Source organism: Oreochromis aureus, linkage group 2, assembly GCF_013358895.1.
Source record: "Oreochromis aureus strain Israel breed Guangdong linkage group 2, ZZ_aureus, whole genome shotgun sequence".
NCBI lineage: Eukaryota > Metazoa > Chordata > Actinopteri > Cichliformes > Cichlidae > Oreochromis > Oreochromis aureus.
In genome coordinates, this window is record NC_052943.1 from 33,700,422 (window position 1) to 33,724,846 (window position 24,425).

Consider the following 24,425-nt stretch of genomic DNA (forward strand, 5'->3'; position numbering starts at 1 on the left):
ACTTCTCTCCACAAATCCACTTGTGCAATAACAAATACTTAATACACATTTAACCTGACAGAGATGAGGCATAGATCAAGATGTTGCCTTTTTTTTTTTAACAGAAAAGGGTAAATCAGGAAAGTTTTATTTCAGGGGGAAACCTAGCTGCTTCTATGCAACATGTGTTTTCGACTTAATTGATTATCATGGCTCAAAAATCCACACAGCTGAGAGGTTCGCTGTTTTCAGAGTCCATCCATTTTCGTTCCTTGTTTTGCCCATCGTTGCGGGCGGGTCGCCGGGCTAACAGGTTAGAATCACCATTTAGCCTGAAACCACGAAAGTCTTGGACTGTGGAGAGCACGGACACTCCACGCAGAAGGGACCGGGCTGGATTTAAGGTCAGGAGCTTCCACAGTGTGAGTGTTAAACCTGCAGTGAGGGGTGGGACTTGGCTGCCCACGGTCAGACTCTGGACTCGGAAATCCCTTCCTGCTCTCCACCTGCCGCCGGGCACAGGTTAATGGATAAACTTCCTACCTGCTGAACCGACATCGAGATCCGTCAGCTGCCCGGAAGATTCACTTTACCCGATAAAAGGGCCGTTGGACGATAACAACAACGACGTTTTAATGTTCACACACAGGTGTCGGTAACGGGACTCATGTTTCTGACACGAAAATCTAAGAAAACCGCTGCGAGCATCAAAGTAACTTCAGGTTTCCACCGTAACACAGCTCCACTTTTCTTCTGACCACAGTTGGCACACGAAGGACTTCAGGGGGCTTTGCGTCGGGTTAGCACTCGGACATGGACCGATACAGGTACTTTATCTTTAACCAGAAGGGCGTGCTCGGCCTCGGTATCCTCCAGGTGGCTTGTGCTGGTCTCTGTGTGGTCTGTGGGTTCATGGACGCTGTTTTTCGCAAGGACACCCCGCTGAGTACCACCAGGACGCCGCTGTGGGGAGGACTGGTGAGACTAACGGGCATTCAGTATAACACAAACCCATACGGACACCTGACTGTTCGGGTATAAGGGAAACTAAACGGGTTTCGTCACTTAGATGTCCCGCAGTCTGCTAGGATCATTGTTTTGCCATCACTTTTCTTAATACTAAGCACTGTTTTCATCAAAGATTTAGGCAACGAGGCTGGAGTTCTCTCCGTGACAAATACACGGGGGATTCCCGCATGAACAGTCGGTTGAAGACTTTCTCTCTGCATTTTAAACTGTCACTTTTTTTAGATCATGGCCTCTCCAGGTGTGCTGGCGCTGTTTGCCTCCCAGAGGAAGAAACCAGTACTGGTCAGTGTGATGGTTGCCATTTATTCTTAAATGATAGTGACATCAGCAGTACTTTTAGAACGAACATGTCTGTTTCTCTGAAAAAACAAACAAAAACAAACAAAAATAATAAGGAACACAACTAACAAGAAAATTTTAAAAAAAATCCGCAAACTAGGAGGAGTAAATTCAGAATTGGGATCACAATTTAAAAAATTTCATGAATAAAGGCAGGTGTTGGTGCATCCCTCACATTCACATTAAAGGCCAGCGTGCACCTTTGCTGGACTAATCTGTTATTTGACGCCTGGCCACAATTTTTATGTTTGTCCCCCACACACTGCACTCTGAATAAGGCCCATGAAACTTTACACACATACAACTGTGTGTGTGACAGATCTTACTTTAGCATTCCTGTGAATGAATAACCTTTTAAGGACCCCTGGTTAAAACTTGGATTTGGGCCTTTCCTCACCTCCCAACCTGCTAATGTTTACATATTAAATCTGCCACCAGCAGGTTCCTATTCAGTCCATCATCAGGGCTTTGGACTAAAAATAAATTATTTGGATTATGATGGTCAAGGATGCAAGGCACCAGGTGAGGTAGAGGCAGATGATCCTCTGTGGAAGAAGAAAGTTTATTATGGATAGAGAAAGCTGTACTTAATTTATTTTCCTCTTCACACAACATGTTCTCTAATCTAACTCTAACAAACCGATACCCCACCCTACACCTAATTCTAAACCAATACAAAACTCATACAGCTCTTTGGAGCGGTGTAAGAACTGTATTCACTTTCTAAAAATGTCCTTTCTCCAATGGTTTGAAACTCAAACTGGGCTTCATTAAAAGGTAGTTGTACACACATATGCACGGAGTCTTCTTTCTTTGGCTAAACTTGTGTGTCTGTCCTCAGGTGAGTGTGATGGTGGTGGCCTCAGGCCTGTCTGTTTTGGCTGCAATCATCATATCAAGTTACTCCTGTCTGACCCTCACCTATGGGCAGGAGGATAAAGAGGTCTTCCATCACCACAACAGTCCTCAAGTGGTAACCAGCACACACACGATCGCTATTTTTATCAGCGACTCACTTCCTGACAAAGTCAGTTGTAGTAAATAAGAAGTAACAGGTCTCAAATTATTGTAGATTTGACACTGCTCACATGCATCTCCTGCACAGTTACTTGTGCAGGAACCTAGCATAACCTTTCTGAATGTCCTGACACATTAATGTTGTTCAACAGGACAAACGAATCAAATTCCAATGTTGTGGAGATATCATCTGAATTTCAGGAGCGGGACCACTCCTCCTTCACGCCCCCTCCGGTCTCAGGCTAAGCCCCCCCCTTCTCCAATATCTGCTGTTCTCATTTTCATGCCCCCCAAACCGCAGCACCAGTTCACACTTCGTCATCCCTCATCGACAATCGTTACCGAGGATGTGGTCATCTCTGGTCTGTTAGTGTGATTTCCAACAATGTCTATTAGAGAGAGGGAGGGAAAGCTTGCTATGTGTTGTCCTGATCAGACATCGACTCACATCTGCAGCACTTCTGGCCAGCTGATTCACAGTATTGCGAACATTAGGATGAAGCATTGATGTGTGAGCTGTTGTTGCTGCTAAGGATGTGGGACGTCACTGCTGCCTGTCTGTCACATCCTGATGTTTTTTTATGCGCCCTCCTTGTACGACTGTATATATGCAGACTTATCCACAGTTATGGAAGTTGATGACACACAAAAATGTCTTGTGGCTTTCCAGTTTTCTATTTGTTTTTGGTAGTTTGCTGAGATTCAATTTTATTTATATAGCGCCAAATCACAACAGCAGTCGCCTCAAGGCGCTTTATATTGTACAGCAGATACAGAGAAAAACCCAACAGTCATATGACCCCCTATGAGCAAGCACTTTGGCGACAGTGGGAAGGAAAAACTCCCTTTTAACAGGAAGTAACCTCCGGCAGAACCAGGCTCAGGGAGGCGGGGCCATCTGCTGTGATTGGTTGGGGTGAAAGAAGAAAACAGGATAAAGACATGCTGTGGAAGAGAGACAGAGATTAATAACAGATATGATTCGATGCAGAGAGGTCTATTAACACATAGTGAGTGAGAAAGGTGACTGGAAGGAAAAACTCAATGCATCATGGGAATCCCGGCAGCCTACGTCTATTGCAGCATAACTAAGGGAGGATTCAGGGTCACCTGGTCCAGCCCTAACTATATGCTTTAGCAAAAAGGAAAGTTTGAAGCCTAATCTTGAAAGTAGAGATAGTGTCTGTCTCCCGAATCCAAACTGGAAGCTGGTTCCACAGAAGAGGGGCCTGAAAACTGAAGGCTCTGCCTCCCATTCTACTTTTAAATACTCTAGGAACAACAAGTAAGCCTGCAGAGTGAGAGCGAAGTGCTAATGGAAGAAAGCAGTCTTACATATTTGTTTAATATGTGCGCTGAAGGACATGTCCTGGTCAAAAATGACTCCAAGGTTCCTCACAGTGTTACTGAAGGCCAAGGTAATGCCATCCAGAGTAAGAATCTGGTTAGATACCATATTTCTAAGATTTGGGTGGGTGTCATCTGCATAGCAGTGAAAATTTATGCTATGTCTTCTAATGATGCTGCCTAAGGGAAGCATGTATAATGTAAACAGAATTGGTCCTAGCACCGAACCCTGTGGAACTCCATAATTGACCTTAGTGTGTGAAGAGGACTCTCCATTTACATGTACAAATTGGAGTCTATTAGATAGATATGATACAAACCACTGCAGTGCAGTACCTGTAATACCTACAGCATGTTCTAATCGCTCTAATAGGATATTATGGTCGACAGTATCGAACGCAGCACTGAGGTCTAGCAGGACAAGCACAGAGATGAGTCCACTGTCAGAGGCCATAAGAAGATCATTTGTAACCTTCACTAAAGCTGTTTCTGTGCTGTGATGAGCTCTGAAACCTGACTGAAACTCTTCAAATAAGCCATTCCTCTGCAGATGATCTGTTAGCTGTTTGACAACTACTCTTTCAATTTTACAAATTGGAGTCTTTCACTCTGATCTCCCCCCATGTTTTTTTTAATTTTTTTATTACACTACTTTTTAACATTCATGGCTGTAACATTTTTCCTCTCCATGCACAGACGTTTGTGCTTCATCGGATGGTGAAGGGCGCCAACGCCACAATCCTGCTAACCTGCGCCATCAGCCTGGTTTTCTCCTCTGTCATCGGCTACATGGGCTGTCGCAGCATCCCCTTGTGTGCCTGCTATGATGCCAGAACTGGACTGGTAAGGACAGCATAGTAAAAAAGCATAACATGATTTCATCTCAAATTATTTATTTAGAATGAACAAAAAACACGTAAAGGTCAAATTAACTCTAAGTGAAAAGAACGCTGCCTCTTGCAAGAACAAGAACCACGAAAGTCCTGATTTCATTTGAGAATGCAAAGATTAAAGCAACATGATAACCCTTGGATTAAAAATCTGAGTATTAGAGGAAGATGACTCTGGTTTTTAAACTATGATAAAGAAAATATGAACATATAACACGTGCAGAAGATTTTTATGGTGCAAACATACTTGGACAAAGGAACAGGTCTGGAGCTCAGGACTAAATGTGTTTGGCACACAGATTTAAACAAACAAACAAATAAAAGCTACCTCTAGTTGTTTTCGTAGGATCGGAAATTTGTCCACATTCAGTAAGGAGCTGCTAACATTAGCCTAAAAAGTTAGTTACAGCTTGCTAGTACCAGGTTGGACCCCCAGTTGTTCATGGCTCAGCATGTTTCCAGACTAGATGCTGCAGATTTTGGTCCGTACTGACAGTTGCAGCAGTTGCTATAGATTTGAGCTTTGTGACGCTGTGCAGCCATCAGAAGATGAGCACACTGAAAGACGACACGGTCAGCTTCATTTACAACAAGTCTCCAAAAGTGTCTCCACCGTAACAAGTGCCATCAGCATCCTGAGGTGCTGCTGAATGCCAGGATGGAGCCGTGCTTTATGCTGTTTATGCCTACCATCTGAACGCTGCAGCAGAAATAGAGACCATCAGACCACAGTTGATAACATTTTGGTGAGTCACTGTGACCTGATCGGCTCACAGGAGTAGCACCAAGTGTCGTCTTCTGCTTTAGATCATTTGATTCAAAGTTCAACAAGGCTGTGCCTTCTGAGATTCACTTCTCCACACCTTGGTCATAACAAGTGCTTATTTGAGTAACAGATTGAAATAGTCTGGCTCTGATCTCTGGCATCAACAAGGAAGTGCAGCTCACTTTACATTTACATCAAAAGGGCTTTGCACAGGTGTACCTAATGAAGCGGTCAGTGATCGTAAATATTTATAGGAAAATGGCCCAGCTGTCTGAGCTGGTTTATTGATTGTGCGACGTCAACAAGCGCTCTCTGATTAGTTTAACGTCTTAGTTTAAGTGCTGTGAATTTCCTAACTGTGGGACTAATAAAGCCTATCTTATCTCATGATTATTTTCAAAATAATGGTTCCAGTTGGAGTAAACAAGGCAATTAAGGCCAGATATGATTAAGGGCGGGCCTTGTGGTTGTCAGGTTGCTGCGATATATAAATGCAGTGTGTCTTCATTTCTTAGTTGGGTCCACCCCTTGGTTCTCCTGTCCAGTTTCATAAAACTAAGCTGATGACGTCTTTAAAAAAAACAAACTTTACTAACCAGTGTGACACAATCACAGTGGGTGTTCTCATGAGGCCACACCTACCTGGATGTTCCGATTTCACTTCGCTCTGTTCACGACTTTTTCCAAAGTATCCTAGGTGGTAACAATGACATTATCTGCAAACGAGATGCACACATGCAGCTGCGTGTTTACAAAAATCAAATGAAGCTGTGTGTGTGTGTGTGTGTGTGTGTGTGTGTGTGTGTGTGTGTGTGTGTGTGTGTGTGTGTGTGTGTGTGTGTGTGTGTGTGTGTTTTCAGGAGAGCCTGGTTCCTCAGTGTGATCCCGGGGACACTGAGATGTGCACCTTGCAGAGTAAGTTTTAAATGTTAAATGTCAGTCGAAAACCGGTCCTCCCGTGGATCCCGTGATTTTCTCAATAATATTCGAGGTAAACCCAGCATATAAAGTATAAGTTTAATATGGTGAAATCCACCATATTAAGTAAAGTGTGTGTTGGTATTTTTCCTGAGTAGTGTCTGAAATTCCTTTCTTTGTTATCATTGTTTGGTGATAATCTCACCATGAAGCCTCTGACACAGAGAATGAGACAATCATGTACAATGAAGCAGCAGGTTCAAAGTTCACAGGTCATCCACGTTAGTGTGCTGCTCTGTCAAGTTTGTGTAGCAGTGTGGCTGATTGGTCTCTAGTGTTAAAAGGAAGTAGCATGAGCACTCTTCCTCTGAAACACATTCATTAATCTGTTTTCTTGTACTTGTCACATGAAGCATTGTGGGAGGGGCTTGAGTCTAATCTCCAAAACAACAGCATCTTTTTGTCTGATGCCAAACAACATAGGCCGAGTGGGCCACCATTATGATCCAGAGACTTCTAATAAACATCCCACCACTTAGCTAGTTGTGCCTTTATGCACCACAAAGTCAGGGGACCCAAGTCTCGCCCATGTTTCTGTTTTTTGTTGTCCAACTCTCAGCAGTCCTGTAATGTAGTTCTCATATGTGTCCAGCAGGAGGAGACAACAGGCTGTTTAACTCTCCAGCTCAAACAACTCACAAAGACGATCCAGAAGAAGAGGAATGTTCCTCCAACCTGCCCCCATACAGCAGACTGACCTGAGACGCATGCCTGTTGGGGACTTAATACTCCTGCTTGCTTCCTTCTGACTGCAGGTTCATTATATTTAAAGCTAAAGTCTATGGGTTTACTTCTGAGCACAGACAGAGGAGGAATTACATAATTCCGGTGAAGCTCAAGCTGCCAAGTCTTGAAAAACTGGACTTTTTACAGTGTCTTTTGGTTAATGGCCCCTACAGTCAGACTCATTTAAACTTGCCAAAGCCTGAATACCTGTGTGTGCATCGTGTCAGTACTTTCATGTTTAATTCTTTTTACTCTGTGTGAATGACTTTTGCTCTGACTTAATTTATGTATGCATTAAATAAAAACTGGACTGAGCTGTTGGAGAGCTGACTCCACATATTGAAACACTGTGGGTAGTTTATTGCAAGGTTACACATAAAACCACTGCCAGGATCTCCCTTTTTCTCCACCACAGTTTAATGGATTTAATTTATTCATTTCTTTCGGCCCATTTACAGTAAGTTATACAGCAATCCTGTCCAGCGGCTTAAAAGAACAAAGGTAAACCAAAGGAAGTTACAGTAGAGCCCAGTGTGAAGGCGGACTTGAAATAAAAACAAAGGACACTTTGCGAACAGAAAAAAGCTGCAGCCGAGCCCACAACAATTAAAACCCACACAGTGCCCACCCTCCATTCCAGTCACATCGCTGACAGGCTCCACAGATGCTTGGGCTGTGAACAGCAAGTCCTGAGAGAAAGCGGTGTTTTCATTTACTGTCTGTGTATTAAGACGCCTTAAGGAAAACCTGTAGGTGATTGGCAGAATAGCCACAGGACCAGCTGTGGTCAGACATGCACAAACTCAGACAAAGCCACAAAATTACTCTATGGACACCAGCCAAGGGGCCGTCGCTGCTTGTGGAGGGAAAGATGGCATTTATTGTAGAATGCTGCCAGACATGCTTAATATTGTATCACAAGCTTACGTGTAATCTAAGTAGCGGATGTAGACATCACTCCACATGTGAAAGACACCTGAGCGACACACTATGAAGTAGGGAAATCCAAGGTCAGTGCAATGTCTACAATAACAATTTGCCTGATAGTGACTTTTTCCTTTTTTTGTAAAGAAAAAACTATTTAAAAATTGAGTGTCCCGGGTATTTAACCCTTTGATGAACTGTCCTCTTGGAGGTGGTTTCAGAGTGGATTCACACCTCTAGGTCACACTAGCCAAGGTGTCAATCCTTCATCACCTCCCCACCATCCTGTGAGTTGTTATGGTCACACAGACAAAGGTGTGAGTAAGGGCTTAATGACCTGGGAGGGGATCTGTGGAATGCATCGTGGGTGGATGATGGCTGGCATCTTAGGCCACCACCACCACCTTCATACATACTTAATAGAAAGCTTTTACTTTTGAATGAGAGGCATTTGTTTTAATCATCTGATTGGCCAACTATGCAGAATTGTGCCCTACACATAAAAAGAAGCAGGCAAACAAAAAGTTTTAACCAGTATTTCCCTAAAGGTTCCCTTTTGAATGACTGAGCACATTCCTTATGTCATTGCGCCTGAATTACAGACAACATTAGGAATTGGAAAAGCAATAGCGCCATATTTTTGTGGGGCATCTTGGAAAATTAGCATCAATCTAAAATGTCTCAAAAAGCCAAAGGTTTTTTCAAGAGTTATCGATATCTTAATAAAATTTGTCAGCAAATCATTTTAGCATCCCCACTGCTTAGCTCCTGTTACATTTTATGATCCTGACAACTTCTGCAATGCCATTTAACCACTTCTTAGCTAAACCACAATGTCAGTGCTCATGAGCAGGGTATTTACTCCCAGTTTTTATGTTATAGTAAAACTACAGATCTTGTTTCAGGAAGCAAATCCATTCAAAAACAAAAAACAGACAGGAGAATATAGAGTGAAACGATGCTAGCTTTTGAGACTGTTTCCTGTGGTACTCTATTGCAGTATACAAAGGTTTGTTTGAAGGCCTAATAATAACAACTGCTGCACACAGACTGTACATACCTAGAAAACACCTTACCAGTTCCTCCCACTGTTCAGAAGTGAAACAAAAACAGAGGAAATCAGCAAACTAGATTAGCAGCTAGATAGTAGCCATCATTTCCTGGATATTTTAGCTCCAATTATGAGGAGCTATATTAAGGCCTAACATGAAAAAGACTTGATCATTTATTCATTTCCAGTTTTTCCACGTTCGCATTTTATTGGCACAGTTTTTCAGTAAAGGTGCGAAAGATAATACCGTTCGTTAACTGTCCGCTAATGCTAAGTCTACAACCAATCTATTAGCAAAGATTTTGCTCAAAACAAATTTGTTCTGTCTCGTAATTATGTGAATATTTTTGTGCTTTCCTGAGACATTTATCAGGACATTAAGTACCAAGTATATCTACTGGTAGCTGTGTTTAGCAATGACTGTACATCCACTGAAAACACCTTAGCAGTTTCTCCCACGGTTAGGAGGAACAGTGGGAAGTGGATTAATATCGTTTTCTCTGAAACAGCTTCAGCTGTAAAAGGAAAAATGAGCTGAAACAGAGGGTGGTTCACTAGGTGTGATGCCAGTAGCAGGGCCTGACCTTGATGTCAAAGCTTTTTATTGTTTGGCTGAAAAAGATGTGATGAAATGGTCATAATAGACACATTAGTGTTGTACTAATCACTCATGTGTCAAGTACATGTACTTGATTAGTACTTGATACAGGAGGGTCTGGGAGCAGGTTGTCCTAATAATTGACAAATAGCTAATATTTGTCTTTAACTTTAAGAAACCACTCTGTAAAACTGTCATTGAAATGATCATACTTCTTTAGTTTCCATCTACTCTTAACATTAAACAAACTCCAGGCCACAGACCAGGAATCCACGTAACCATTGTTCAGTGTTTAGTGATGTTCTCGTTTTTTTGCATTATTTGTTAAAGACTTTATAGTCAGTCCTTCTTTAAACCCTCAACTGATGCAAATGCATCGGCATAATAATAATAATAATAATAATAATAATAATAATAATAATAATAATAAAGTTCATATAGTGGGAGGAAAAAGAAAGGTTGTCCATAACTCAATACATCAGCCCAAAAGTGAGTGGACAAAACTTAACTTTTTCCATAAAAAGTCATTAATGTGGATATTGTTCCCTCCATGCATTTCATTCCACTTTAGTATTTCGTTATGACTTAGTTACACACAGAATATTAATATAAGTGGACTTCCATTGGCAGTTTTTGAATCACTGGAGTAAAAGCAACAGGATTTAAAGGCACCCTGTGAAGTTTTCAACTCATAGTAGTAGCTGCTGTTTTTAACGGTCTGCACACTCAGCTAGCATACGCCTGTTTCTGGTTCTTATAATTAACTTCAGCATTAATGGGGATAACAAGCTAAGAAAGCAAGCAGTTCAGCAAAAACACCCTCAGCTTTTGGAGGGCGACCAATCAGAAGAAAGCGTATGAACAAAGGGGATCCATTGGAAATTCAAAGTCCCAGGAATAAAGAATTAAATGTAGTGTTACTTGAGCAAAGTTAGTCTGATGGTGTCCCAGAACAGAAACGTAGACCGTGGACTGGGAAGACCAGATCCCATGTGAAATATTCAGAATACTGCATCTGCATATTTGCACTCAACATAAACAAAGAGTGAAAATACTATTTAGATGTAAACTTCACAGGGAGCCATTAATGAGACAACTAAAACCAGCCACCTGCAGAGTATTACACCCAAGAGGGGGGCAGAGATAACATGACCAACACCTTTAACATAATGCAGTCTACAAACATCATACCACAGTGACACCGCTCTTCTAACATACAGTCTAATTAAATGGCTCGTAGTGCATTACTTTGTAAAGTGCTCTGTTATTTTGACCCTACATATCTGCTTCTGCTGAAGGAGTTAAAAGAATAATTACTGATTTAATATCAGATTTTTGGCCCCAGTTTTCCAATCATTCATTGGCACAGTTCATTTCCATGAACCCTGCCAATCCTAGACAGTCACATACTGCCTCAAATGGTTATAAGTCAGTTAAGCACAAGCAGTGAACTAATATATCCTCTACTGGAGACATTCATCTGTGTTTTTCTGATTGTGAAGCCATTTTTTAGAATAATTTTCTCTTTTTTGACATCTGTTCTTTGCTCTGCACCATCTGCCTCCAACCTCATCGGCCATCAGCCGCCTCGGGCCGAGCTCGTCTCCTTCTATCCTCTCTGTTAGCCTATCTCAGCAGCTGGTGCAGCCCCAGCTCCTGGTCCCGTCCCCCCCATCATCCCGCCCCCTGTTTAGGTTGATGGTTCCCCCTGATGCCTCAGGGGGCTGGCTGAGCACCAGGGGCTTCTGAGACTTTAGCTTATGGGCGACTGTCATGAAAATAGCCTCGACGTGGTCACTATTTCCATTGTTTCCGTCTCCTTGGCTGTTGGGATTCTTTGCAGATGTCTCAAACAGTGGCATGGAGTGGGCGTCTGCGAACTGTTGAGCCAAGTCTGTGTTTACTTGCACGGAGTCTTGGAGGTCACACTTGTTTCCGACTAAGATCCTGGGTACCTCTGTGCCCAGTGCGTGCTGCTTGCACTCTTCGATCCAGGCAGGGAGGCTGTGGAAGCTGGCAGCGTTGGTGATGTCATAGACAAAGACAACAGCGTGCACGTTGCGGTAGTAGTGCTGCACCATGGACTTCCTGAAACGCTCCTGGCCTGCAGTGTCCCACAGCTGGATCTGTACGAGACAATACAGAAGTGAAATCCTGCCAGAAGACAAGCAGTGATGTCATTTACTCACAAATTGCATTCATTATTATAATAAGATTATTATTATTATTTCGTTTTTCTAATCTTACTGACCGCTCAAAGTGGTTTTAGTTAGAACAGTCCAAACTAGTACTGTGTTTTTATCCATATTATTGTGTCACGACTGTCAGCCAAAAACCATTACAAACACAACACTGACACACTGTTTCTACATTGTTGCAGGTCTCATGATCTGTGCATCAGTATTAGAGATTAGGGAAGAGTCAGTCTTGAAATGTGGCTGTCATTGTTAATGGACAGATTATTCATATTTTAATAATGTACTGTACAATGCCAGTTAACTGAATTAGCTGCCAACTGGAGATGCCACAGCTGCTGTTCTTATTGTATTATTTCCTATGATGACGTATGTGTCGCTGGCACTCCTGTAGTGCAGTGCCTGCAATTGTGCAGCCATGACAAATGAAGCCCTTTATGATTACATTTATGCAGCACAGAAATCCAAATATCTGTGCAGATCATTGATGCAGCTAGTGAACTGAAACACCTGTGCTCCACCCTCTGGTCTAAATATGTTCAAAGTTCTTTCTCTTATTAAGACACCCCCCCCAAAAAAAGTCAGACTAAGTGGTACATTGTTCTAAAGTGAGCGCAGTGGAATAGGCGAGGTTAAACATTGGCCACACAAACATACATTTGAGTGGATTTAGGAGCCATTTCAAAATTAAAATCTTTGATAATCAAGTCATGTTTTAAATGTTGTAGAAATGAGTGGCACTTTGTAAATATTACTGAAAGCAGATTAGTTTGTATAGAGTGGCTAATGTTAGCAAAGCTAGCAACAGCAACCTTCCTTTACAGCCTCACAGCTGTACAGAAAAAATCAACATGGTGTGGACCAAACTGTTGAGGCAACAGAGTGCAGTAAAAAAAACTAGAATCACAATTGACTGAACATTTTACTCAACTCGATTAATATTATTTTATACATACACACCATACACAGAAAGAACAGACTGAGCAGCTGATCGATTTGTGCAGCTGGTTCGATGTTTGTGATGCTTCCATGTTGCAGCCTGGACTCAGAGTAACAACGCACTCTGTTTCACACACACCATTACCTCGGTAGTCAGAATTGGGACTTTACCCAAGCTGTGGTAAAGTCATAAAATCAAGCTAAATCCATAAGTAACAATACAATGCAACGCTTGTCTTCCTGCCTGGTCAGTGACTGTGTAATGCTTCTCTATAGCCATTTTCCACTAGTACCTACTCCGGTGGGCTCGACTCGACTCTGTTGTTAGGGTTTTCCATTAGCTGGTAGTACCCGGTACAAGATACCTTTTTAGTACCTTCTCAGTTTGGGTTCCATGCCACCCAGGTGATCTGAACAGACTGCATACCAAATATTGGCTAGTCAGTGGCACCACTTCTAAAATCAGATCAAACTGAGGTTATTGTACTTGCTCCTAAAAAAGAAGAAGAAATATGGTATCTAACCAGATTCTTACTCTGGATGGCATTACCTTGGCCTCCAGTAACATTGAGGAACCTTGTAATCATTTTTGACCAGGATATATCCTTCAAACAAACCTTAAACAAATATGTAAGACTGCTTTCTTCCATGTGTGTAATATATGCACCAACATCTCGAAAGTTAGAAATATCCTGTCTCAGAGTGACGCTGAAAAACTAGTTCATGCATTTATTACTTCCAGGCTGGACTACTGTCATTCTTTATTATCAGGATGTCCTAAAAACTCCCTGAAAAGCCTTCAGTTGATCCAAAATGCTGCAGCAAGAGTCCTGACAGGGACTAGAAAGAGAGAGCAGATTTCTCCTGTTTTGGCTTCCCTTCATTGGCTTCCTGTTAAATCCAGAATTCAAAATCCTGCTCCTCACATACAAGGTCTTAAATAATCAGGCCCCATCTTATCTTAATGACCTTATAGTAGAGTTGGATGTCTCGAGACCGGTCTTAGTCTCGAGACCACTTTTACGTGGTCTTGTCTTGGTCTCGCTGTCTCAGTCTTGCTGTCTCAGATCGACATAGTGGTTTAGAGTCAACAGTATCCATGACACACAATGTAACGTTCGATAATCTGTAATGCGCAAAAGCATCAGCTCTAACAACACAGTGGCTCAGCTATGCTCCAATCCCTCCATATTGTGGCCAATCACATGCGAGGATATAGGATAATATCATTATGTGAAAAACAGAGAGGGTGAGAGACGCGACAGTCAAGTGGAGCATCTGTCTGTCCTCTCAGTGAGTGAGACAGTAGACAGCGGTGAGGAGGGCTGTGCGAGTGCATCGCAAAAACACATAAATATGCCTGACACCCGTAAATGAAGCAGCATCTGGCTGCAGTTTAAAGACTTTTTTGTCTCGGTCTTGTCTCGACTTTGTCTTGGTTTTGCTGCTGCAGTGGACCTGATCTGAGGCCCACTGATAAGACCTGCCACTAGCTGTCAATCACCATATAGCATACACCGTTTTGTGTTGTCTTTGAACCTTGCAGTCCAGCCAAGACACCCTGAGCAACTGGATGTGTAACAATGAAGCTCCTCTGCAGTACACACCTTGATATTTTCGCCGTCAATCTCGACCAGTCTCTCCCTGAAGTCCACACCGATCGTGGCCTCGGTCTTCTCGGGGAACTTGCCGGCACAAAAGCGGTAAGTGAGACAGGTCTTCCCGACCCCGGAGTCCCCGATCACGATGATTTTGAAGATGCGGGTCCTGGGCGGTGGAAGACTGGAGCTCGTCAGGGAGCTGGAGAATTCAGCTGACGACCCGCTCTCCGCCATATCACAGCGACGAGCTGGACGACACTGGGCTCAGTGTCCACTAGCTGTCAGTTATCAGGCTCCGCTGCAGCTGCAGCTAGGTGAAAGTTACTGCTCAGTCTGATCTCAGGCGGTTACAGGACGAGAAGAGCAGTTGCTGCGTGAGCCATCTTTAGAAAATGTCAATGTACACACTGATCTTTGTCTCTAAACGAGTGCATCCCTATAAACACTCCTATCCGCAGCCTACCTGCGATGACACGTTCAACGTAGTCCAAACAACGTGGCCTCTCGCGAGATTGTATTTTATGTGAGGTTCATGTCCAGTGAGAAATAATCTAAAAATGAACTTCATATAAGAAACCTGTAATCACTAAAAAGGGACACGGAATCATCCATGAACTGTGTGGGAAAAACATAAAGATTGGGATCAATTAATTACATAAGAAACCTTGAAGGTAGAAAAAGGGGAAAAAAACAGATAGCAGAGGATGGTTTCGATCCATCGACCTCTGGGTTATGGGCCCAGCACGCTTCCGCTGCGCCACTCTGCTACACTTGTGCAATATGAACTGTTACCTCTATTAGTTTTGCAAAAGGATAGAAAAGAAATTGATTTAATTTCCGGATCTAAACTCCAAACACACAGTACGCCATCACTGAGAATAAAAAACTGTCTAAATTCTTTCATTTTTGATAAATTTGTGGCTGATCATTTTATTTAATGACCATTCGAGCTCGAATGCTCATTGGATGTGCTTTGGGCAGACTGAAAGCACAGTTTGGAGCATTGCGGACATTAATCTGAATGACCTTCCCCTTGTCATTTACGTCTGTTTTGTCCTCCACAACTACTGTGAGGCCAACAGGGACATGATAGATTACAGCCATTGAAGTAATTCAGCAGGAAAAGGACAACCAGCTAGCCACATAGACTTACCACAGAGCTGATTGCATGACATCAGAAGGGAAGAGGGTCAGGAGAGTCCTTACTGAATTCCTCATCCATAAAAAAGGTTTCTGTTCTATTGTAGGACACTGTCATATCTACAGAAATTGTAAGTCAGGGTATGTGACACTTCACAATCTGTGCACTGTGATCCTGAACAGGCATCGGCGTAACTTTGTGCTGAACATTGCGGGGGTCAAGATCTCTGTCTAAATAAGTAAATAAATTTGGGTAAATTCACAGATGATTAAACACGCAACTATTTTGCTGGTAATAACTGAAATGAGTAAAGAAAATCAACAGCCTATTTATGCAAGATAATTCATAATTTTATTGAAGGGGTTATATTGGTTTGGTCTGATTATTCGGGGGAGTCATAAGCCCCCTAACCCCCCCTGGAAATTACGCCCCTGTGAACATGTTCCAAAAGACAGTGGCACACTTGCATAAGCTAAATGTTATTTACAGGGAATAAGACATTTTTTTTTGCGTTGTATGTATTTTATCACCCATGTAAAATTTTCAGTTTATTTCCTTGCTGAATAAACTCAGTGAGACAAAATCTGAAATACTGTCTTTAGTTATTAACATTTGTAATGAAGAAGGCACTTGAAAACTTACACAAAAGTAGCTGTGTTTAAAAAAAAAAACCCTTCTCAGAAGTAGGATAAAAGAAGGTTTTGTGGGAGCACAAGGAAGACCTCTTACACTTAAGTCAAAGTCAAAGTGCTGTTTTGAACAGAAAACATTTGAGCTGCATAACAGCTAATGGAAAACATTTAACATGCCAACAGTTGAGCATTCTTAAAATGCAAAAAAACAAAACATATTTTCAACATTATAACATAAGGCATAATGAAAATAAATGATAAATTAAACGTACAGATGCAGCCCAAAAAGCTTCCAACATAAGTTATTTATTGCCCAGCATAAGTAATGATGCAGATTATTTCAAATATCATCCTCCAAAAGTGCTCGTGTGAAGGAAAATTGCCCTGTCCCCGGCAAAGGTAGGGGTGGGTAGGGTGTGCTGCTTGGCCGCTCAGTTATGGTACTGTTGGGTGGCAATGAGCCAGGTACAGTGTGTGGTGGTGGTGCACATGCATAGATGTGCCCACCATGGTGTGGTGGCAGGTTGAAAGGTTGTGGTGGTGGATGCATGACTTGTCTTATCAGTAAAAATCCATCTGCAAATGAACTTGTCTCTCAAGAGTGACTTGTAATTTACTGTGATGTTCAGAAGCTCGCCTCTCAGATGTCTCCATCATATCCAGAATTCTTCCCTTCATCTGTATGTTCACCTCTGCAACATTATGCAAATGTGTTTCAGTTGAAAGTCTTCTTTTAAGTCTGTCCTGTCTGTGGCCCTTGAGTTTTGCCTTGACAAAAGGTAGAATAAAATAATGAAAAACAAATTAACCACAATAAATGACAAAAATAAATCAGTGGTGGAATACCAAGATTAATATTTACTTAAGTGCTACACTTAAATATTTTAGGTTAAGTGTTCTCTTTTCCTATATTTTAAACTCTACAACATTCTTGAGGTAGGGACTCAACACCAACACAGTTACACTGCAGATTCAGATGAATATAAATCTGTCATTATGATGATTTCGTATAGGTTAAGCTACACAGTAGTTAAAGAAATGAAGCTGAGCTGTATCATTACTAGGTCAAACTTAAGGTGCTAAAGGCATCTATAATTGGGCTACTGAAATACAGTAGGGCATTCATTTATACATGTATGGTAGGCATAGCTGGACTGGCCATGCCCGGTGGGCCGATGGTGATTTTTCGTTTTCATGGGCCGATGGGGTTTTTTTTCTTCGTTTTTTTCTGTAACGGTATAAACACTGAAAGGTGGTGCATTGGCCAGATGAAGGGAGATGTGTAAAAATAACTCAATTGTTTGGTGTTGGCTATTGCGGTGCTTCTACAGATTCAGTAACATTAGCAAGTGGTGGAGGCCAGCAGATGCAACACGCTGGCAGGTGGATGACGGAAAGGCAGGAGGTGCAGAGACCTGAGGCGGTGAACTGAACTTCATGTAAGAAGTTATGACCTGCAGTCTATCTGGGTCAGATATAAACCAAGTTTAGGTGGAGTTTATTTTCGTTATGCTGACTTTTTACAGTCAGTTACAATAACTCGTTGCTATGATTTTATTGATGTTGAACTTGTTTTATCTTATTTATAAGGTTAGTTATTAGAGTTTCCAACTGTCCCCTAAAAAACGGAATCGTCTCGTATACAGAGAAAATATTGCGCGTTTGGTATTGAGGTGAAAAGGAACACAGTCTGTCCCGTATTTCAGCTACAATGAAAAAGACACAAAGCTGGAGTTATTGTGTCTTTGCTGCACAGCTGCCTCTTCTCCTCTCAGTCTCTCCCCTCTCTTTCCTGTTTCTACTTCAATCATGAAACTGATCAGTGATCAGCTGATCGGCTTTTCTCTCTTGTTTGTTTATCGCTCTGAATCTTACAACAAACGTTTTCATCTGATGTAAAATGTATAGAAATCCATTATTGTACATAGCATTTTTTTAGGGTCCCATCATAATTTCTTCAGAAGTAGTTTAGTACTGTATATGATGCCAGCATTTTCCCACATTTTCTAGATACTGTACCTACTGTGTGTAAAATGCCATCAAAAAGTCAATTACGTTTTTCTTTCTCACCTGTCTTTCTATCTCCTTTCACTTTTTAAAGGTTGCTATGTTAGAAAAAATATTTTGCCCTGCCATACTGTTTATTGATGTGGCAAATGAATGGTTTATGAAAATATATCTAACTCTGTCATCAGTAATCAGTAATGATCATGTCTCACCTCTAGTCTTCTCTGTCTTAATTTCAGGTTTTCACCATGTGTTGTAGAAAGTTCAGGAGGTTAACTCGACCAAGCAGTCTACTTTCGGGTACTGTTTAGAATACCAGAATAGGGAGGATGGTGTAGGTTTAAGTTTATTAGACTGATACATATATACCAACAAGAAAGTGTACATCACTGTGACAACAGCATTTGTTTTCATTCAAAGGCTTTATGGTTTTTCTTATAATACCTGGTGGGCTCTAGTCAAAATGCCCGGGCCGATTTTTTGTCCAAGTCCAGCCCTGATGGTAGGCTAACCTTACTTCCCCTGACAAGTCTCCCAGTCCACGTTTTCTTGTTTTTTGCTTTTTCATATTCCAGTGTGATATTGAGGAATGATTCCACCTCACTGTTTGTCCACATGTACGACTCAGTTCTGCTTCTATGCGATGTCTTATCAGATTTTGTGCTTTTTTACCAAAATGTGCTATTTGGTTATACTGACTTTAGTAGGAAAGACTCGAATGCTTTTTAGTTCTCAAGTAAGAAGCCACACTTTTCACCTTCTGGAAAGAAGTTGAACTCTATGTGAATACAATCCTTTCTTCTCACACCAAAAAAGCTTTAAAAACCATCAATATTTGTAATATGTTTAATGTCTTTGTTTGATTATTCAATGTCTCACACCCCTCTCTCTTTTTTGCAGTCTATTGCGCATTCTCTCCTTGATGTTTTATATTTGTTGTTATTGTTCTTCTTGAAATAAAGTTGGAAGAAAAAAAAGTTCTGCCCTCTTTGTTTATGCGTTCAAGCCCTGGCTTCAAGACTTCTGATTGGCCAATATTTCTACACGGTTAGGATTATATCGCCACCTGTTGCTTTGGCGTGCTCCTTACAGCGTTTGCCTTTGTTTTTTTTTGGGGGCGGGGTGTTTACATGTGGACGGAGATATTTTTTTCAAAACTGCACGTGTGGACGGGATTTTTTTTAAAAACGAAAACGGAAAATCTCCGTTTTCAAAAATACCAGTGTACGTGTGGACGTAGCCTAAACAGTAGAGATGTTTGTAGCTTTACGTTAGTTGGACTGACCGGAAGCAGGGTCCATGCGTCACCACTAACCGGATAGAGTTTTGGATCGGTTCAGTCCTGCATGTGCTTGCAAAAGTGAATGTGAGAGAAACGATCTCCTGGCTGCATAAGCAAATATATTTAAATATCCGTGATATCCAGTGATCATGAACTCTGAGTACGAGGATAGCTCCGCGTTATCCCCCGTGGAATCTGGGGACGAGGAGGCGGAGGAGGTATCGGAGGCAGAAACAGAGCAGCTGGGGTCCAGTTCCGACTCGGATGAAGATGAAAGCGGAGAGAAAATGGATGAAACAGCAGCGGCTGAAGATGAAAACGGACGGGAAATGGATGAAACAGCATGGACTTCAAAAAATGGAAAAATATCTTGGTCTCCCACAGACGCTGAGACGTTCCGCTACATCCCAGCAGCCACTGGTCTGATCCCGGGACCTACACGCTATGCCACCTCCCGAATCGTTGACCCCATATCCAGCTTCGCACTGTTGCTAACGGATGAAATCGTGCAGCATATTGTGTCCATGACAAACCTGCATGGGAAACGCAAAATCCCAGGCTGGCGAGATATAGACGCAGAGGAATTTCGGGCTTATGTGGGGCTGCTCGTTTTGTCCGGTGTTTACAGGTCAAAACATGAATCAACGATCAGCCTCTGGAGTGAGAAATGGGGACGGAGCATTTTCCGGGCTACGATGTCCCAGAAGAGGTTTCAACACATCAGCAGAGCACTGCGGTTCGATGACAAGCTATCCCGCCCCCCACGCCGTGTTGACAAGTTGGCTCCCTTCCGCAAAGTCTGGAATATGTGGACGCACCGCCTGGAGATGCTGTTCAGCCCAGACAGAGATCTCTGTGTGGATGAACAACTCGTCGCGTTCAAAGGCAGGTGCAGCTTCAGGCAGTACATGCCAAAAAAGCCAGCCAAATATGGTATCAAGATTTGGGCAGCCTGTGATGTCAAAACATCCTACGCCTGGAGACTGCAGGTGTACACGGGCAAACCAGCTCCAGATCGTGTTGAAGTCAACCAGGGGATGAGGGTGGTCCTGGACATGACAGAGGGGCTCCAGGGACACGTCGTCACCTGTGATAATTTTTTCACTTCCTGTGCACTGGCAGATGAGCTACTCAAGAGGAAAATGGCCCTGGTTGGCACAATTAAGCAAAACAAGCCTGAGCTTCCACCTCATTTGCTCCAGGCAAAAAAGAGAGCGCTCTTCTCCTCCATCTTCGCTTTTACGAAGACCCACACACTTGTGTCTTACACGGCCCGACGAGGCAAGAATGTGCTGCTACTAAGCACAAAACACCGCCGTCCAGACGTGAGCACTGAAGGGAAGAGAAAGCCCGTCATAATCCAAGATTACAACAAATGCAAAGGAGGTGTGGACAAACTTGATCAGGTAGGTGTCATTACGCACCAGTTACGCACATATTTATTCATTCTTGCTCATATATTCTTGTCTGAAATATATGTAAGTTTTATGTTTTATGTTTTTTTGTTTTGTTAGGTTGTTGGCACCTACTCCTGCAGGAGGAGAACAAATTATTGGCCACTGGCCCTCTTCCACAACCTCCTCGATGTTTCACTTTACAATGCCTACGTCCTGTGGACATCAATCGAGCCATCCTGGCAGAAGCAGAAAGGATACAAACGGAGGCTCTTCATTGAAGAAGTGGGAGAAATGCTGGTGAACCCGCACATTGTAAAGAGAGAGCGCCTTCCCCGCTCATCAGCCGCTGCAGCAGTAGTCACACAAATGACTGCAGCGGCTGCAGGCCCCTCTCCCATCATTAAATGTAAGGGCAGGAGGCAGTGCGAACTTTGCAAAGAAAAAAGGAGAAGAATTGTCAACACCTGCTGCAAATGTGAGAAGTATACATGCAAGGACCACAGTGTGTCCATTTGCAACAACTGCTCCGCCTGAGCAGGACTCTCACACCCAGACACATACTACCTCGCTCTCTCTCTCTCTCTCTCTCTCTGTCGCCTTCTCCCCATCCCCAACAACATAAATGTTCATGTTTGTCTTTCTAAAATAAATGTTTTTCTAGTTCAAACTGATCTTGTATTTTTATTTACGTTATTTTTTATTTTATTTTAGAACGCAAGGTAATAAACATTTAGTGTGGAAAAAGTGAAAAAGTTATTTGGGGGGTTTTCGGTTAAAAAACAGTGCAGCTATGTAAACAGAAGCTATGTGCAGCTTCAAAGGGTCAAAACCCCTAAAATATAATTATACTTGATATGAATGTCTTAGGCAGAAGTAGTTTTAAAAAAACTGACTCATTTAAAGTGGAAAACAATATTAATATATAACATTTTTATAACACTTTTTGGGAAGCTGCCAGTTTTTGTCATTAGGATATTTAAGGATCTCCTTAGGGTTAAAGGGGACATGCAATGCTACACATAACTGACATAGATGTAACACCGTGTGGGGAGCTGGATTTAAGAAATAAGTTCTTAAAGTTTTAAAAACATGTTTACTCCCATTTTCTGTCAGTGGCGAACGTGACATGTGGTTGTTGCGGCTTACTGACTACTGATGGGAAGTTTAGCTCTTTTCAGAGATCCGGCTCTTTTGGCTCCTAATTTATTATCATCTGTAGCCTCATATTTTAGCTTTACTAGGCTAATATGAATACTTTGTGTGTTGATAAACCCTTTTGCATTTAGTGTTTTTATGAGAAGCCTTATAATTGCCTAATTTTGTTTATTTGTTCTGTTACAAAAGCAGACATTCTTACTTTTGTTTAGTATTTTAAACAAACTTTTAATTTCAGTTCAACAGAAAAACAAATCTGCAAACAAATCCACAGAACAGAAACAGAACCAAACTCAGCAGCCAGACAGTCTGTCCTCAGTGCAGTTCTACATTCAGAAAAATCAAATGCCTCAGCTGATTCGGTTTCTCCTCTTCGTGAGTACCTGCTGCTTCTTTAAACTGCAGCCAGATGCTGCTTCGTTTACAGTTGTCAGTCATATTTATGTGTTTTTGCAATATACTTGCACTCTCCTCCTCACCGCTGTCCACCGTCTCACTCACTGACTGAGAGGTAGTGATGTGAGGCGGTCCTGAAATATCAATACTTCCAATATCAGCATTTCATGTTGCAGGATCAATTCCCATATGAAAATATCAATATCTAATTTGATTACATTTGTTTTTAATCGTAAATATGACGTACAGACAAAAGTAAACTCAGTAGTAGTATTTTTTTGTCTGTCCACATTCACTCCGACCCACATACTGAATACATAAAAGTTGTGAGCATACTGCATGCCTCGACTGTACATTTAATTCAGTTAGCCGTAAGGCTCAGATGAGCACAGAGCTTTTAGATATTACATTCCTATTGCTTCAGTACTATATTCGGCCACAGTGTTCACCTGGGTAGCCTGCATCTCTATTTTCTATAGTTCTATAATATGACAACCTGTCCAAGTATCTTTGTCACTAGTTTGCTTTCATTTTTTAAATTCATTAAATCAAGAAAAAAAAGGTTTTCATTACATCGCTTGGTAATGGCAACAGCATTCTCATCCTTCCGGCGGACAAGGCTAGGTGCACAGTTTTGCTAAAACATACAGACTATGATGAGAAAATTTTGTCACTGCTCAACGACAAAAATATTTATGAGGCCCTGAAACGAGACCCAGGAAGTGCTTACAGCAGGGGTCCCCAATCCCAGTCCACAAGGGCCGGTGTCCCTGCAGGTTTTAGATGTGTCCTTGATCCATCACAGCTGATTTAAATGGCTAAATTACCTCCTCAACATGGGCGTTTCTCAATATGCGTACTTGTGCGTACTTGCGTTCTCGTGTACTCGTGATACGTCATCAGTCGGAGACCAAGTACTGTTCCAATTCGAAGTACGCATCAAGCCGAGAACGCGAAAAAGTCCTGGATGTGTTCTCGCTCCGCCCGTTTTATCGAGCATGCATTGGTGTGGACTTGGTACAGCTATATATCCCAGAATGCATTTCGTCCAAAACTCAACAGCGGACTCCCGGCACATCGTTTCCACTAAAATAGAAATAAAAGCGTTCTAACATCTCACCTGCTTGTTTTCATTAAGATATGTACACGTATGTACATGTACACTATTTTTATTAATAGAGGTTTCACTACCGAGGTTAAAAATGATATATAAGTCACTTAGATCACTTCTAAATGTTAATGTTTGGTTTATTTCAGTGTTTCAGTGACCTGTGACATCATCACGTATGCAGGTGTTCCAATTGTACATATCGCGAGTCCGTGCTCACGTTCTCGGCGGCTACGTACTCCCGTGTGTTCTCGGAGAGTACGTACTCGCGTACTTGAGAATTGAGAAATGGCCAACATGTCTTGAAGTTCTCCAGAGGCCTGGTAATGAACTAATCATTTGATTCAGGTGTGTTGACCCAGGGTAAACAGCCAACTGGATCCTCCGGGTCAGTGCTGGTGAAAATTTTTTGTTGTCTTTCACTTGACTTGTTCCATAACCTCCAGGATCATTTAAGACATTCCAAATGACCGTCTTACTGCGTCCCACCTCAGCAGCGATGGTGCGCTGCGAGAGACACCGCTTATGCAGTTCAACAACCTGACCACAGTGAGACTACCTGACAGAAAATGACAATGAATCCACACGTTTGCAAAGATTTGGCCTTTTAAAGGCACGTGGTCCTAAACTTTTGATCCGCTGTGAAACAGCCTGTCTCAGTTTAAGCGTTGTTTTCAATAAATGTTAAGATCCATCCATACAAAATATGATTTTTTGTTGTTGCCATTTTTCAAGTGATTTTAAACTTTTGATCGGGACTGTAGTTAGTTCTGTCTAAGTTTTTCTGTCAGTGTTTCATCTCTGTCTTCGTGTGTTGCGAGTCTTCTTATGGTCGTGTTTGATATGTTCCTGTAGGCTGTTCCTTCATCGTTCTTTAGGTTTCAGTGTTAATGTTTGTATCAGTCCTAAGTTTTACTTTCCATCCTGA

General features: G+C 42.0%; 3 protein-coding genes and 1 non-coding gene across 6 annotated transcripts; 2 read left to right on the forward strand and 2 right to left on the reverse strand.

Annotated features, from left to right (window-relative positions):
- Positions 1–200: 200 nt before the first annotated feature.
- Positions 201–7,416, forward strand: zgc:113425 (uncharacterized protein LOC541425 homolog). Of its 3 annotated transcripts, none has more exons than XM_039622069.1 (6): positions 201–957; positions 1,231–1,290; positions 2,189–2,320; positions 4,408–4,554; positions 6,228–6,282; positions 6,941–7,416. In XM_039622069.1, the coding sequence occupies exons 1-6, from the start codon at positions 793–795 to the stop codon at positions 7,045–7,047; spliced, it is 666 nt and encodes a 221-aa protein (XP_039478003.1). In that variant the 5' UTR covers positions 201–792; the 3' UTR covers positions 7,048–7,416. The 3 variants fall into 3 exon arrangements, with proteins under 3 accessions (XP_039478003.1, XP_039478006.1, XP_039477998.1); XM_039622064.1 differs by having other exon boundaries at positions 204–957; positions 6,938–7,416; XM_039622072.1 differs by lacking the exon at positions 1,231–1,290 and having other exon boundaries at positions 202–957; positions 6,938–7,416.
- A 133-nt stretch (positions 7,417–7,549) lies between these two features.
- rab33ba (RAB33B, member RAS oncogene family a) lies at positions 7,550–14,883 on the reverse strand. The gene is made up of 2 exons (XM_031734177.2): positions 14,386–14,883; positions 7,550–11,770 (listed from the first exon to the last, which is right to left on the reverse strand). Exons 1-2 carry the CDS (start codon positions 14,611–14,613, stop codon positions 11,276–11,278), a joined length of 723 nt encoding a protein of 240 aa, XP_031590037.2. The 5' UTR covers positions 14,614–14,883; the 3' UTR covers positions 7,550–11,275.
- A 191-nt stretch (positions 14,884–15,074) lies between these two features.
- trnam-cau lies at positions 15,075–15,146 on the reverse strand. The gene has a single exon. It is a non-coding gene; the product is annotated as a tRNA-Met (tRNA).
- A 4,143-nt stretch (positions 15,147–19,289) lies between these two features.
- On the forward strand, positions 19,290–21,505 carry LOC116315779 (piggyBac transposable element-derived protein 4-like). Its single transcript, XM_031734182.2, has 2 exons — positions 19,290–20,847; positions 20,956–21,505. Exons 1-2 carry the CDS (start codon positions 19,591–19,593, stop codon positions 21,370–21,372), a joined length of 1,674 nt encoding a protein of 557 aa, XP_031590042.2. The 5' UTR covers positions 19,290–19,590; the 3' UTR covers positions 21,373–21,505.
- Positions 21,506–24,425: the final 2,920 nt, after the last annotated feature.